The sequence below is a fragment of the Hippopotamus amphibius genome, chromosome 17 (assembly GCF_030028045.1).
Source record: "Hippopotamus amphibius kiboko isolate mHipAmp2 chromosome 17, mHipAmp2.hap2, whole genome shotgun sequence".
NCBI lineage: Eukaryota > Metazoa > Chordata > Mammalia > Artiodactyla > Hippopotamidae > Hippopotamus > Hippopotamus amphibius.
Genome location: NC_080202.1, coordinates 15,965,182 through 15,979,196, shown reverse-complemented (window position 1 = coordinate 15,979,196; position 14,015 = coordinate 15,965,182). Strand labels below are relative to the sequence as shown.

Genomic DNA, 14,015 nt, shown 5'->3' with positions numbered 1-14,015 from the left:
TGGGTGAGAGGCCATACTGTGGTATATACACACCTAAGAAACAGGGCTTGGGCAAGACTCCTGGTCTACTTACCCCGTCGGGTAAGCCCTGTCACCTCACCCTACTTGTAGCAAAGATATTTGTGACATAGAGTTGTCTTAGGACAACTACAGCTTGGCCTCCATAGAGGTAAGAGACCAAGCAAGAAACTTTATAAGAACCCCTTCCTTTATTTCTGGAAGAGGCTTTGTATGAAACCAGTATCCAGAGTTTTCATTAGCATCCATTTCAGGGCAGTGCGAGTTGGCTGGCTTTCCGGTAGCACCTTGTCCCCACACCCATTTACCGTGTCCAACCGGTCTGTCTGCTTCCCTCACCCCTTGCCCAAGAAAGGACAAGGACTTCGGAGGACTGTTTTCATTAGTGGGTACAGGCTTGAAAGGTGGAGTGGCTGGCCCCAGAGGATGCCTCAGGCAAGGGGCTAAGTCCTCTCAGGCCCTTCTTGGCTGTGTTCACTGTCCTAGCCACAAGTTCCTGACCGCACTTTTCACTCAGTCAAGAACTTGTCTTTGTGTTGCTGGCTGGGGACACGCTGGGGGCAGAAGTCAGAGCGGAGGAGGCGGGAAAAGTAGATGAGGATCATGACATCCAGCATGAGCAGGATGCCCAGCAGGAAGGTTCCCAGGGTCCTCTGCCCAGCGTAACCCAGGAAGACATGGGTGAGGTAGGCCTGAGGGGCCAGGCGGAAGAGAAAGTACATGACCAAGTTGATGTACTTGTTGACGCGGTAGAGGAGGCAAGCCTGGGCATTGTTGATCTTCATCATCATGCGGATCGTGAGGAAGATGTTGCTGACTTCCACCAGCAGGGTTAGGACGCCCCCACCGACAAACCTCCTCCAAAAGATGCCTGAAAAGAAGGCGCCCATAGCCTACAACACAAGGGAGAGAGTGTTAGGGAACCCAGATGCCATGGCTTTCCTGGAAGTTTGGTGGGAATATCAAGGTCACCAGATTGAGGAGTAGGAAGTCCTTATTTGCTTCTTTCTGAAATAGAGTTTACAGTGGGTCAACACGATTACATTCTGGTCCCTGCCCACAGGTTCTCACTCCAGGTTGAGTTTCCAGTCTAAGAAGGTGAGGCCATGATTGCCGGCCTCAAATAGGGCCAGAGACTGCCAACCCTCAGCATTCTAGCATGAGAAGATGGGGGACACAGGGTGGCGGTGGGTTAAAAGATGGTCTTTACCTCCCAGGTTCAGAAAGACAGCTGAGACTAGGTTGCTAGCACCAGGCCTATACCACATCCCCTGCTTCTCACCATGATGTGGTGGACGAGGTACTCCCAAGAAGCTCGTGACTGATGGCTAATCACGATATCCACCGTGTCGTGCATGAAATACCCTAGCGGAGGGATGGGGGAAGAGGTCATAATCGGGTACTGAGCAAGAAGCTTATCCCTGTCCCCCCCATTTAATGTTCCCCCTATTTAATGCTTCCTGGGCAAGACCTACCTGCGGAAAAGCAAACAAGAAGATAGCCAGAAAGCGACCATGCTCTCTCAATCTCCACCAGCATCTCAGGGGTCTGCCATATACTGGAAGGGAGGGGAGAAGGCAGGCTCTCATCTCAGTATCCCCAAGGATCCACAACTCCCCCCCCATTACCCAATGCCAGTCTCCAGAGAGTCTGGGCTGGCGCTATTGGCTGACGGGGAAGCGAGGAGGGACTTGGCTGAAACCCAGGTGTCTCCCGTTTCCCAGGTGAGAAGATTCGTCCCCTGGGGCTGCTGCCGCTCCTGATTGGACAGCATTCTAAACCGGGGATCAGGTGAGACTGCCTGGACCTTAGCCCTCCGGTGAGTGATAGAAACAGTAATGCGGGATCCCCTAGCCACCTTCACTCCCCCAGTCATTCACTCACCACAGCAGCGCCCAGGTCCCTGACACAATGGAATGGGCGAAGGAGACGAGCAGGTTGTGCCAGCGCCAGGTGCGCAGGGGGTCGGCGCGCACGTGCGCGGGCAGGGGCAGGCGACAGAGCGCGTGCCGGAGCGCCCGGAAGGTCAGCGTGGCGCCCAGGAGCAGCGGCAGGGCGGGGAACAGCATTGGGGGCATGCTGGCCCTCCCTGCCTCTGTCTGTCCGCCCTCTGGGTGGCCTCCTCCGGCGGGTCGGAAACGGGGCTCCCTCTCGGGCCAGTCCACCCCAGACGCTTCTGCCGGCCGCCGGCCTCACACCCAAGGTTTCGGCGGACTCCTCTAGGCCCCTTCGCTCCTCCCGTCCCCTCCCCGCCGGACTCTGCCCCCGCCCCCAACCGCCCGCGCCCGCGCCCCCGCCCCGCCCCTCCTGCCTGTCCCCGCCCCTCCGGCGCCTCTGCAGCCGGGAGGGCGCGAGCCCCATGTCCCGGGGGCCCCCCAGGACCTGCCAGGCTCCCGCGGACTTCGGGCAAAAGGGGCTGTCCTGGGGGCGCCGCCGCCGAGCCACCCCTCGCTGGTGCCTCCCGACTGCCGACGGAGTCCCACTGTGCTCGCATGGCCTCGTTAACCCGCATCCCCACTCTCCCCTGCCTGGGCGGGTACTGAGAGAACTCTCCTCGCCCTCGACTCCTTTGTGGGCAGAACTGAGCGAGACCCGTCACAACCCACGTCCTTCATCCACGGTCCTGGGGACCAATCGGTGCCCCGCTTCGGACCAGCTCTTCGGACCTTGTTACACTGGGTCACTAGCTTCTTCGAGCAACAAGAACACGTTTACCTGCCTCTACCTCGTCCCGCACCGGGTTGGCGCCTAGAAACTCTGGACTAACCCATCACCCCTCCTTCCAGCCGGCTCTTGGGCCCCTGGGGCCGCGCGGCTGTCACAGTCCTCCCTCAGACAGTCCCAGCTCTCCTCTCCCTGCTCCCTGGAGGCTGGGGCGGGGAACACTGCCGATTTGCCCAGGCCGCTGGGGTGACCCTCAGTCTGCAGGCCAGTGGCCTGGCGCAGTTGCAGCTCGCGACCACTAGGTGTCAGCCTCTCCTCACCGTGGCGCGGGCCCCCCACTCCCGCCTCCGAAGGAGCGAGGCGGTTGTTTTGGGGGAGAGTTAGCCGGACCCCGCAAACCGAAGGGCGGCGGAGAGCCGGGGCGGGGGTAAAGGAGAAGGCAGCAGTTGGGGCGAGGTGGAGCGGTAGGGGGGGGAAGGAAATGTTGCGAGACGGAGGGAAGGCCAGAAACCTGAGGCGCAATGCAGTGTGGGTGTTTATTCTGCCTCCCCGGATGGCTCCAAGGTTACACATTAACCCCTCTGGGGCTCCTTGGTCAACCAGCGCCCGATCGGTTTCTAGGTGAGAGCACGGAGTGTCCCGGCTGAGCGGCTTTCCCCTCTGCGCTCCCCTTTGCTCACAGGGCAGCTTTGTGCCACAGCCACACCGGCCTGAGCCAGACTGAGGAGGCCTCATGAGGGGCCCTTCAAGTGGTGCCCATGTGGGTAGGTTTGGGCTTTATCTTCAGCTCCCACTCTTTCTAGGGGCGAGGTGGGAGCTGAAGAGAAACACCCCTTCCCTCACACTCCTCACTCACTCAGAAACAGGGACGCTATCCCTTAGCTAATCACCATCCTTCCTGCTCCCTAAAGTGAGCTTTTATGGAGCTTGTGAAGAGCAGGAAGCTGCAGGGAGAAACCTGGAATTAAACTCACTTCCGGTCAAGATCTTAGACAATTGTACTAACCAGCCCCCTATCTCTGGGCAGAAGCCTTGAACCCACATCCGCCGAACAACTGCCTTTTCCCCTTTCCCCGACGCTTTCAGGTAGTAGTCCACCTCCCTCCCATCTCCCCACCCCCCCAGGAGGGTCTCTCTAGTTGAGTATTAAAGGCAGATTACTCTGCGGCAGCGCTGCATACATTCGTTGGGAAGTCGAGGGTATTGACGAGCGCAGTGCTCACCAGTCGGGACAACCCGGAGACCGTGTCACGTCCTCCCTGGGTGAATCAACTTGCACAGCTCGGGGTTTCCCCGGTCCCTCCCTAGGCAAACACGAAACTCACCCTGCCCCCTGCCCCACAGACCGAGAGCGCTGACTCGGTTCAGTGTTGGTGGTGTTTATCGTCTGTGTGCCAATGAGAATCTGCCCTCTCCTTCGGGAAAAACGTCACTAGTGGGCAAAGGGTGAGGCAGAGAGATCGGTCCTTCCTTCCCACCCTCACTCGGCCTGCACGAGGAACCCGTCGGGTCTAAGGAAGCTTTGCGAGGGCCGGATGCGGCCACGTGTGTAGGAAGTGGCTGGTACGGTGCTGGCCTTTGCGGGGCGTGCCAAGAAATGGCACAGCGCCCCATCCTCTGCACCCTGGGACGGCGACTGCAGATCCGGGCTGCAGGAACGGGACAAATCAGCGGAGACAAACGAGAGGCTGAACCTAACACCTAGCTCCGCTAGCTCCACCCGGCAATTATCTTGCAGTGCAGGGGGCGTGGCTCTAGGGAGGGCGGGTCCGCGCACGCGCCGCGTCTGAGCTGGGGGGTTCCGGAACTGTGACTCTGAGAAATGAGATGGAGAAGTACGAGCGGATCCGTGTGGTGGGCAGAGGTGCCTTCGGGTGAGCCAGGGCTCTGGGGGAGGCAACTGCCCGGGGAGAGGGAAAATAAGCCCCAGCTCTGACCGCAAAATCTCTGCCCGCTTAGCCCCGCCCCGACGCGTGAGCGCCCACTCTGGGAAGCCCCGCCCAGGTTTCCGGTCCTAGTCCAGGTTGGGAAACTCCGCCTCCAAGGAGGTCACGCCCCCGGCCTGCCTTTGCGGCCCCCGCAGAGTTTGTGCTTTGATCCTGACTCACTCATTCAACAAATGTGGAGCGGTAACTATACACGTCAGGCTTTCGGTGCTGGGTATATAGTTAAGGCCAAAACAGGCGTGTTTTCCCTCTCGGAACTTACAGACTACAGTAAACAGGACATTGTTAAAGCAGTGATGAACAACTGCGAGAACAGACGACACCACCAGGGAGTATTCATTTGGGGTGGCCAAGGAAAATTTCTCTGAGAGGTGAAGTTTAAAACCAAGACTTGAGGAATGAGGACCAGTATGTAATCTGAAAAAGGCAGAGCTTCTCAGGCGGAGGAAGCAGCTTATGCTAAAGTCCTCACGTGGGAAAGAATTCAGAGTACTCAAACCACTGAGAAAAAGACTAATGTAGTTGGAATGTAGTGGGCAAGATAAAGAATGGAATAAAATGTGATTGTCACAGAGGAACCAGATTATGGCCTTGTAGGCTGAGTTAAAGGAGTTGAATTTATTTGCATTGTAAAGGAAAAGAGTTTTAAGCAAAGGAATGGTCTTGATATGATTTGCATGTTTAAAATGTCACTCTGGCTGCTGTGTGGAATTCATTTTATTTTATTTTTTTTTGGCGCACGGGTTTAGCTGCTCCGCGGCATGTGGGATCTTCCTGGAGCAGGGATTGAACCCGTGTCCTCCGCATTGGCAGGTGGATTCTCAACCACTGCGCCACCTAGGAAGCCCTGTTTTATTTTTAAAAATATTTATTTGGTTGCACTGGGTCTTAGTTGCAACAGGCAGGCTCCTTAGTTGCAGCATGTGAACCCTTAATCATAGCATGCATGTGGGATCTAGTTCCCTGACCAGGGATCGAACCAGGGCCCCCTGCATTGGGAGCGTAGTCTTATCCATTGCACCACCAGGGAAGTCCCCTGCTGCATGGAATTCAGATTTAAGGGTGACAAGAGTGAAAGGGACCGTTTGAAGTCTAGTGCAGTATTTTAGGCAAGAAATGATAGTATGGCCAAGGGTTATAGCAGAAGACACAGAGAGAAATGGGTGGGTTCACAGTATTTTGGAGGTAGTAGAAACAGGATTTACTGATGTTAATGTGAGATAGAGGAAAGATTCTGGCATGATTTTCAGGTGTCTGACTTTTAATTATTGGGGGATGGTGGTGTCATTACTGAGATGGAAGAAACGGAGGAAGGAAAGGTTTTAAGGGCAGGAATCAAGAGTTTTGTATTTGTTAAAATTTAGGATGCTTGCAAGCCATTCAGGTAGAGATGCAAAGCAGGTAGTTGAATATGTAAGTATGAGGCTCAGAGGAGAGGTCTGAGCTGGAGATAATACATTTGATACTTAGTCCATCATTCAGCAGATACTTATTGAGCTCCTACCAAGTGCTGGGGTATGCACAAGGCTACGCACTGGGGCTAGGTGATGAAGGAGAAAGAACAAAACCCTGCTTTTATGAACACTGACTACAGAGTTGGAAGAAAATAATGAAATGAATGGCTCCTACTCACTATTTTTTTAAATAAATTTATTTATTTATTTATTGGCTGTATTGGGTCTTCGTTGCTTTTCTCTAGTTACAACAAGCGGGGGCTACTTTTTGTTGTGGTGCACGGGCTTCTCATTGTGGTGGCTTCTCTTGTGGAGCACGGGCTCTAGGTGCGTGGGCTTCAATAGCTGCAGCACGTGGACTTAGTAGTTGTGGCTCGGGGGCTCTAGAGCGCAGGCTCAGTAATTGTGGCACACAGGCTTAGTTGCTCCGCAGCATGTGGGATCTCCTCCGGCCAGGGCTAGAACACGTGTCCCCTGCATTGGCAGGCAGATTCTTAACCACTGCACCACCAGGGAAGTCCCTCACTAAGTATTTTTGATGTGCCAGGCTCTGTGCTACGTACAGTACATGCATTTTCTCATTTGATCCTCTCAACAACCTTGTGAGATTGATCCTATTTTCCAGATCCTGATGTCACATAATTGAAGACCAGATAACTAGTAAGAGAAGGAGCCAGGATTTGAACCCAGGCAGTTAACTCCAGAGTCTGTGGGACTTGCAGAGACCAAGACTAACTTTACCTCGTTGTGCCTGTGGTGAAGTGAGTCCCAGATAAGTTAAACGACTTGCCTAAGGTCTCACACAGTTTGTGATCGGTTCTCCCCATTCCTAAACTCAGTGTCTGTGCACTTACTTAGATGACTTCTTAGTCTAGATGCCCATTCCCCTGTCCTGAGGAACACCCAATCAACAGGTCTGCCCTGCCTGATATGTGGTTGGAGGCTCAGCTGGTACCCACTCTTGTACTCCATGTCCTCAGGATTGTTCATCTGTGCCTGCGCAAGGCTGACCAGAAGCTGGTGATCATCAAGCAGATCCCAGTGGAGCAGATGACCAAGGAAGAGCGGCAGGCAGCCCAGAATGAGTGCCAGGTCCTCAAGCTGCTCAACCACCCCAATGTCATTGAGTACTACGAGAACTTCCTGGAGGACAAGGCTCTTATGATCGCCATGGAATACGCACCAGGTGAGCCAGCCTCCTTGCAGGAGGCTGGATCCAAGGGCCTCTCATCCCTGGGCCAGGCAGGCACAGATCAGCCAGCTTCCTTCCTTGGAATGGACTTGACTAAGGGTCAGAGGTATAGAATTGTGACCCCAGTTGTGTGATACTGGCAGGTCCTTGCCCTCTCTGGGCCTTTAGTTTCATGAAAGGAAAATCTCAAGCATGGAGAAGCCTGGATCTTGATTAGTTCCTTGTGGCTGCAGGCGGCACCCTGGCTGAGTTCATCCAGAAGCGCTGTAATTCCCTGCTGGAGGAGGAGACCATCCTGCACTTCTTTGTGCAGATTCTGCTGGCGCTGCATCACGTGCACACCCACCTCATCCTGCACCGGGACCTCAAGACCCAAAACATCCTTCTAGACAAACACCGCATGGTTGTCAAGATTGGTGACTTCGGCATCTCCAAGATCCTTAGCAGCAAGAGCAAGGCGTACACGGTGCCTGGGCGTGGAGGGGGCCTCAAGGGTGCTGGAGGTTTGGAGGGCCAAGGTCCATGTTGCATCCCTGTCCCCACCCCTACACCCCCAAGACCTTCGCCCCTTAGTCCCTGGCTGGGTGGTCCTGCAGGAGGAAGCACTTTTGCCTGCTTTGGGGAGAAACTGTCTCTAAGTGGAGTTTTGGGCGGAGCCTTGGTCCTCCCATCCCAGGGCTGTAGTATCAGCTTCCCTTCTGCAGGTGGTGGGTACTCCATGCTACATTTCCCCTGAACTGTGTGAGGGCAAGCCCTACAACCAGAAGAGTGACATCTGGGCCCTGGGCTGTGTCCTGTATGAGCTGGCCAGCCTCAAGAGGGCGTTTGAGGCTGCGGTGAGTAAGTCCCCCCAAGAGGACAATTGGGAAATCCCTACCTCTGTCTCCTGAAGTCCTTGGCTCCAACCACTTCTGTGTTTCTTCTCTTGTGTCTCAGTTATGTGTCTTTCATCAGATTGGTGGATTACCCCAGGCCAGAGCTGTGGCTTTCCTCAGAATATAGGTTCCTGGGACTTCCCTGATGGTGCAGTGGTTAAGACTCTGAGGAGCTCCCAATGGAGGGGGCCTGGGTTCAATCCCTGGTCAGGGAACTAGATCCCACATGCCACAACTAAGAGTTTGCATGCTGCAACTAAGGAACCTACCTGTCATGACTAAGACTGGTGCAACGAAATAAAATAAATGTTAAAAAAAAAAAAAGAATATAGGTTCTTGAGGAAAGGGCTTGGGTCCCCCCATTAAACTGAGGGCTCCTGAGGGTAGGGCTCTCCCATCAGATTAGGGCCCCTCCTAAGGGCAAGACTTGAGTTTCCCAACATGCAGCCAGCTGACATGGCTGCAGCTCCCTTAAGAGAGGTTCTTGAAAGCAGGGTTTGGCTCCCCTATCATCCTGGGCGTCCCCTCACCAGACTGAAGGCTTCTAAGTGCAGGGCTCTGACCACCCCACCAGGCTAAGCTCTCGGGCTGAAGTGGGGGTGCTGCCGTTCAAGAGCCTGGCCTGAGGTTCTGGCCAACCCCACCCTTGGTGCCTTCACAGAACCTGCCAGCGCTGGTGTTGAAGATCATGAGCGGCACCTTTGCGCCCATCTCTGACCGGTACAGCCCTGAGCTGCGCCAGCTGGTTCTGAGTCTGCTCAGCCTGGAGCCCGCACAGCGGCCACCACTCAGCCACATCATGGCGCAGCCTCTCTGCATCCGAGCACTCCTCAACCTCCACACCGACCTGGGCAGCGTCCGCATGCGGAGGCCCGTGCAGGGAGCGGGGGAGGAAGGGGACCCTGGGCAGCAGGGGGCACCCAGTGGCAGCACAGTAGGCCTGGGGCAGAGAGGCACTCTTGGCAAGTCCTCTATTTCTGGGTGTGGGGATGCCAGGGAGGGTCCTTGTCCTGAAGCCCCCATCTGTTTCGCAGGTCAGAGAAGTCCCTGGCCACCGGGCCACCCATGGCTCCTGGCGGCACAGGGAGCAGGACCACCAGCGCTCGTTGCAGAGGTAAGTCGGGAGACCGCCGGGATGGCGGACGCCACGGCATTGCCACCAATGTGATAGGCCTGACGAGTTGTCCTCGCAGGTGTCCCCCGGGGACCCGCACGGCCAGCCATTCCGCCACCGCTGTCGTCGGTATACACGTGGGGCGGCGGGCTCAGCGCGCCGCTGCGGCTGCCGATGCTCAACACAGAGGTGGTCCAGGTGGCAGCCGGGCGCACGCAGAAGGCCGGCGTCACGCGCTCTGGGCGCCTCATCCTCTGGGAGGTGAGCGGCCCGGGTGGGCCTGAAGGGAGCAGGGGGGCGCGGGTCGGGAGCTGAGTGCTCAGGCGCCGCCCACGCCCTCCCCTGTCCCCTCGCAGGCCCCGCCCCTAGGCGCCGGAGGGGGCGCCCTCCTCCCGGGGGCGGTGGAGCAGCAGCAGCCCCAGTTCGTCTCCCGTTTCCTGGAGGGCCAGTCGGGTGTGACTATCAAGCACGTGGCCTGTGGGGACCTCTTCACGGCCTGCCTGACTGGTGAGCCCTGGGGGACTACCCTGTGGGGACTCAGCTATAAGAAGGCCCCCCAGAGCAACTTCCTTCATTGCCCGGCATTTGCTAACTGCTCACTTAATAATGCTTTTATCTTCCAGCGGGTGCTTTACTTACAGATCTCCTTTACCTTCACAGCAGGCCTGACAAGGCCGTTATATCGTCCCCATTATGACAGATCTAGAAACTAAGGCTCAGAGGCTGTCACTTGTCCAGAGTCACACACTTGGGAAGAAAGACCCCAGTCCTTTTCTCCCCCCATCCAATTCTTCCAGCCCTAGCCTCCAAATAACTCTTTCTTGCTCCTCCAATCCAAGGTTGCACTGGTCTGTCTGGAAAAACAGCCTAATCTCTCTCCTTTCCCTTTCCTCACTGCCCCCCTCCCCAGACCGAGGCATCATCATGACCTTTGGCAGCGGCAGCAATGGGTGCCTAGGCCATGGCAGCCTCAATGACATCAGCCAGGTGGGTTTTGCCTGTACATCGGGGAGGAGGAAGTGGGGAGATGTGGCAAGCCACATCTGAGAGCTGATACCCAGGTTGGGGGCAGGGGGACCCACATCAGCCACAGGTCCCTGTGGCTCCTAGGCTGCACCTGTTCTGGGCAGCATCTGGGGAAGTACAGAAAGACCAGGCTTCCCCACTGGTTGCAGAAGGGGGGGCGGGGAGTTAAAGAGACAGCCACCTAATGAGAATTTGCAGCCTCCAACCTCAATCCCTACTGGGAATGCTGAGCCAGGCGGCTAGTCCAGGCCCCTTGCCCGGTCTGCCCTTGCTTCCTCTCTCTCTAGCCCACCATTGTGGAGGCCCTGCTGGGCTATGAGATGGTGCAGGTGGCCTGTGGGGCGTCTCATGTGCTAGCCTTGTCCACTGAGCGAGAACTATTTGCCTGGGGCCGCGGAGATGGTGGTAAGATTTCACTCTGTTCCAGCCTCTGGAAACCCCCAGCCATAATTTGTTCCCCTTCATAGCCATCTTCTACCCCATGGCCTGTTCTCTCCTCCTCTTCTCTCTGATTCCATTCATTTATTCACTCAACAAACCTTTCTTGCACACCCACTATGTGCCCACCTTGTGCTGGGTGCTGAGACAAGATGAACAAGATGTCAGTTCCTTTGGGTGCTCATGATGTCATGAGAAAGATTTCATGCATCCAGCGATATTTGTTGTGGCCCTGATGTCTGCCTCAGACATCAGGCTGGGCCTTGAAACTCGAGATGACTTAGATGGCATCCCTGTCCTCCTGGAGGACTCAGTCTAGACGGGAGAGGGATGACACATCTCCAGCATGACAGAGGACAGACAGCATCAGGGCTCCACCCAAGGTCCAGAGGTGTGGGAACCCAAGGAATGGCAAGGGACTCCACCTGGAGAAGACAGACATGGCATCTGAACAGGATCTTAAAGGAGGAGTAGGATTGACCCATGGAGGGGCCAAGGATGGACATTTCAGTCTGAGGAACAGCTTTCACTCACGCTGTTACTTCCTCTTCGTGGGTCCTCCTTATCCTAGTATCACCAGCCCTAAAGCTCAAACTAGCCCAGTCCTGGTTTCTCTCGTAGGCCGGCTGGGACTAGGCACCAGGGAGTCCCACAGCTGCCCCCAGCAGGTACCCATGCCCCCAGGACAGGAAGCCCAGCGGGTTGTATGTGGCATTGACTCCTCCATGGTCCTCACTGTGCCTGGCCGAGCCCTGGCCTGTGGGAGCAACAGGTAAGTGGGAGCGACAGGTAGTCATCATAGGTACACAATGATGACTAGCCTGCCCTGGCCCTGCCCTCCCTCGCTGCCAGTGCTCCATGGGTCATTGCCTACCTCCCACCAGGAATTAGAACCGAGGGGGGCTTGAGTGTGCTGTGGGTTCAGCCCAGAGTAGGATATGTCCCCTGGTGCACCAGCTCCTGCCCAGATAAGGTGGGGGGAGGACAGTCTATATAAACTGTCAGTTGGACTTGGCTTCTGGCTCTGCCCTCAGGTTCAACAAGCTGGGGCTGGACCACCTCTCCCTTGGGGAGGAGCCTGCCCCACACCAGCAAGTGGAGGAGGCCCTGAGCTTCACACCACTAGGTTCTGCCCCGCTGGACTGGGAACCCCTGCTGAGTGTGGACCTGGGCACTGCTCATTCAGCTGCTGTAACCAGTAAGTAGGACCTGGGCACAGGAGGCCAAAGGTGGACTCTCCTGGCTTCCTTGGGTCCTCTGTTGAGGCACCCTTTTCTTCCTGTCCTCTCTCCTCCCTCACAGCCTCTGGTGACTGCTACACTTTCGGCAGCAATCAGCATGGGCAGTTGGGTACCAACGCGCGCCGGGTCAGCCGGGCACCGTGTCAAGTCCAAGGCCTCCAGGGCATCAAGATAGTAACGGTGGCCTGTGGGGATGCCTTCACTGTGGCCATTGGGGCAGGTGATTAGTGGGCAGTGTGGGGGGCACATAGGGGTGTGGGCAGACCCACGGGCAATGGGGGATTATGCTCAGGACTGCTGAACTCAGCAACCCCATGTTGGAGCCAGTATGGCAATCTAGGAGGCTAGCTGCTTGCTAAGCTATGTCCTCCCATTTCTCTCCTGGGGATTCTCTTTGGCAGAAGGTGAAGTGTACTCTTGGGGCAAAGGGGCCCGAGGTCGCCTGGGAAGAAGGGATGAGGATGCTGGACTCCCTAGGCCAGTGCAGCTGGATGAGACACACCCCTACACAGTGACTTCTGTGTCCTGTTGCCATGGAAACACTCTCCTGGCTATTCGCAGTGAGTTATAACTTCACCCTCACCCACATAAGGGTTAACCCAGCTGGCCCCTGCCCACACTCCCATCCCCAGTGGGGTCACAGCCCAAATTACTAAAAGCACCTTCAGCCCCCAGATAAATGAAAGCAGAAGCTGTGGGGCAAAAGTGAGCTCCTGGGGTGGGCAAGACCCAGCTCTACCCAGCTTCTTGGGCCTCACTGAAGGGCTGCCTCCACTGCTCCACAGGGCCCAAATGCATTCTTCCTCCTCCAGCCCTCAAGTCCAGTTTAGTCTGAACCTCTGTTTCTGGCGTGGCAGGGTCCAGAGTCCAGGGCCCAGTGTGGGAGTGAGAGTGGAGGTAGCTGAGGCTTGCTGGAGGCACTGCCCTCTGGGAGGCTGAAGGGATTTCTCTTTTGTACTCTCCAGCGGTTACAGATGAGCCAGTGCCCCCTTGAGGCAGCTGGATACACCTCTGGACCACCCTGATATTGCTTCTCCTGTGAATGTTCTTGAAAAAGTGCAGGTGCCTCAGGCATGACCAGCCCCCTGGATTGTATCATCAATGGAGTATAAGAACCAGTAAAGCCCCTGCTCTGCTTTTGGCCCTGGATATGTAAAACTCAACCACTCTATTCCCCCAACATCCCTTTTTCCCCTCCCCACCCCTTCTTATCTTTAGTTAATGTCCCCAAGTTTCAGCCTGGCTAGAGTTGGAGGCCAGACTTAAACTTTGGAAGCAGGGTGGTCTCCAGAGCCTCTGCACAAAAAAGCTGGAGGTGGCTGTGGCTCTACCCAGACCCTGCTCCTTCCCCCAGTCCAGTTAGGAAATAAGTCCCTGGTGTCTATTGGGAGAGCAGCTCGCTGCTTTGGAGTAGGGCAAGCCAGGGCCTGCCTGGACTGGCCATTCCAGCGGCCTAGCCCCTGCATTGCCTGGGGCAGGGAGGTCCCAGGCGTGCTGCCACCTGCCCCTACTCCTATATCCTGAGGCAGGGGTTTACACAATTTCTGAATGCCTCCCTTCCCCTGCGGGAGTGCATGGGCAGCAGTGTACTGCAGAGGGGATCCCTGCTGAACGTTGCCCCTCACCCCATGCCATTCCCTCAAAGCAGGCTGGGAGAAAGAGCAGCTGGTTGGACCAGACTAGTTTCCCGATGACTGGGAAATAGCGCCAATAAAAAAGTCAGCTGCCTGCCTAAGAGTGTGGTCTCTTCAGAGGTGGGGGTGGCGGCCACCCCAGGGCTGGGCTGGTCTCCATCTGGGCTGTAGGGCCGAGGTCGAGGGAGGAATGTGGGCGCAGCCTGAGGCTGGGGCCGAGGTTCCTCTGGCCCAGCGCCCATCCTGGCCTCCCCGCCCAGCTGGGCTCCCCGGATCTGGTTGCCAGGCTTCAGCTGCCTAGTACCGCGAAGCTGGAGCCCCGGGCCCCCGGGCGACACGTGGCCCCTGAGACCATGCTGTTGACTCCGGAGAAGCGAATCTTTGTGGCGCGGCCCGGCCCGGCCCGGCCCGCG

At 56.5% G+C, this 14,015-nt stretch overlaps 2 protein-coding genes across 3 annotated transcripts; one reads left to right on the top strand and one right to left on the bottom strand.

Annotated features, from left to right (window-relative positions):
- Positions 1–114: 114 nt before the first annotated feature.
- On the bottom strand, positions 115–2,829 carry TLCD1 (TLC domain containing 1). Its single transcript, XM_057714534.1, has 4 exons — positions 1,903–2,829; positions 1,494–1,576; positions 1,301–1,383; positions 115–911 (listed from the first exon to the last, which is right to left on the bottom strand). Exons 1-4 carry the CDS (start codon positions 2,094–2,096, stop codon positions 528–530), a joined length of 744 nt encoding a protein of 247 aa, XP_057570517.1. The 5' UTR covers positions 2,097–2,829; the 3' UTR covers positions 115–527.
- Positions 2,830–3,969: 1,140 nt separating this feature from the next.
- NEK8 (NIMA related kinase 8) lies at positions 3,970–13,715 on the top strand. Of its 2 annotated transcripts, XM_057714526.1 has the most exons (15): positions 3,970–4,556; positions 7,063–7,268; positions 7,508–7,740; positions 7,979–8,110; positions 8,811–9,019; positions 9,184–9,263; positions 9,343–9,524; positions 9,620–9,770; positions 10,174–10,250; positions 10,577–10,694; positions 11,349–11,499; positions 11,762–11,925; positions 12,030–12,188; positions 12,370–12,528; positions 12,934–13,715. In XM_057714526.1, the coding sequence occupies exons 1-15, from the start codon at positions 4,510–4,512 to the stop codon at positions 12,960–12,962; spliced, it is 2,097 nt and encodes a 698-aa protein (XP_057570509.1). In that variant the 5' UTR covers positions 3,970–4,509; the 3' UTR covers positions 12,963–13,715. The 2 variants fall into 2 exon arrangements, with proteins under 2 accessions (XP_057570509.1, XP_057570508.1); XM_057714525.1 differs by lacking the exon at positions 3,970–4,556 and having other exon boundaries at positions 7,013–7,268.
- The last annotated feature ends 300 nt before the right edge of the window (positions 13,716–14,015 follow it).

Excerpts from the sequence above, each read along its gene's own strand:
- NEK8 (XM_057714525.1), top strand. The coding sequence starts at position 7,013 with ATGTGGTTGGAGGCTCAGCTGGTACCCACTCTTGTACTCCATGTCCTC. Across the intron at positions 7,741-7,978 it reads GCAAGAGCAAGGCGTACACG|GTGGTGGGTACTCCATGCTA; the intron begins GTGCCTGGGCGT and ends TCCCTTCTGCAG. Across the intron at positions 12,189-12,369 it reads CACTGTGGCCATTGGGGCAG|AAGGTGAAGTGTACTCTTGG; the intron begins GTGATTAGTGGG and ends TCTCTTTGGCAG.
- TLCD1 (XM_057714534.1), bottom strand. The coding sequence starts at position 2,096 with ATGCCCCCAATGCTGTTCCCCGCCCTGCCGCTGCTCCTGGGCGCCACG. Across the intron at positions 1,577-1,902 it reads GGGACCTGGGCGCTGCTGTG|TATATGGCAGACCCCTGAGA; the intron begins GTGAGTGAATGA and ends CCTCCCTTCCAG. Across the intron at positions 912-1,300 it reads ACCTCGTCCACCACATCATG|GCTATGGGCGCCTTCTTTTC; the intron begins GTGAGAAGCAGG and ends CTTGTGTTGTAG.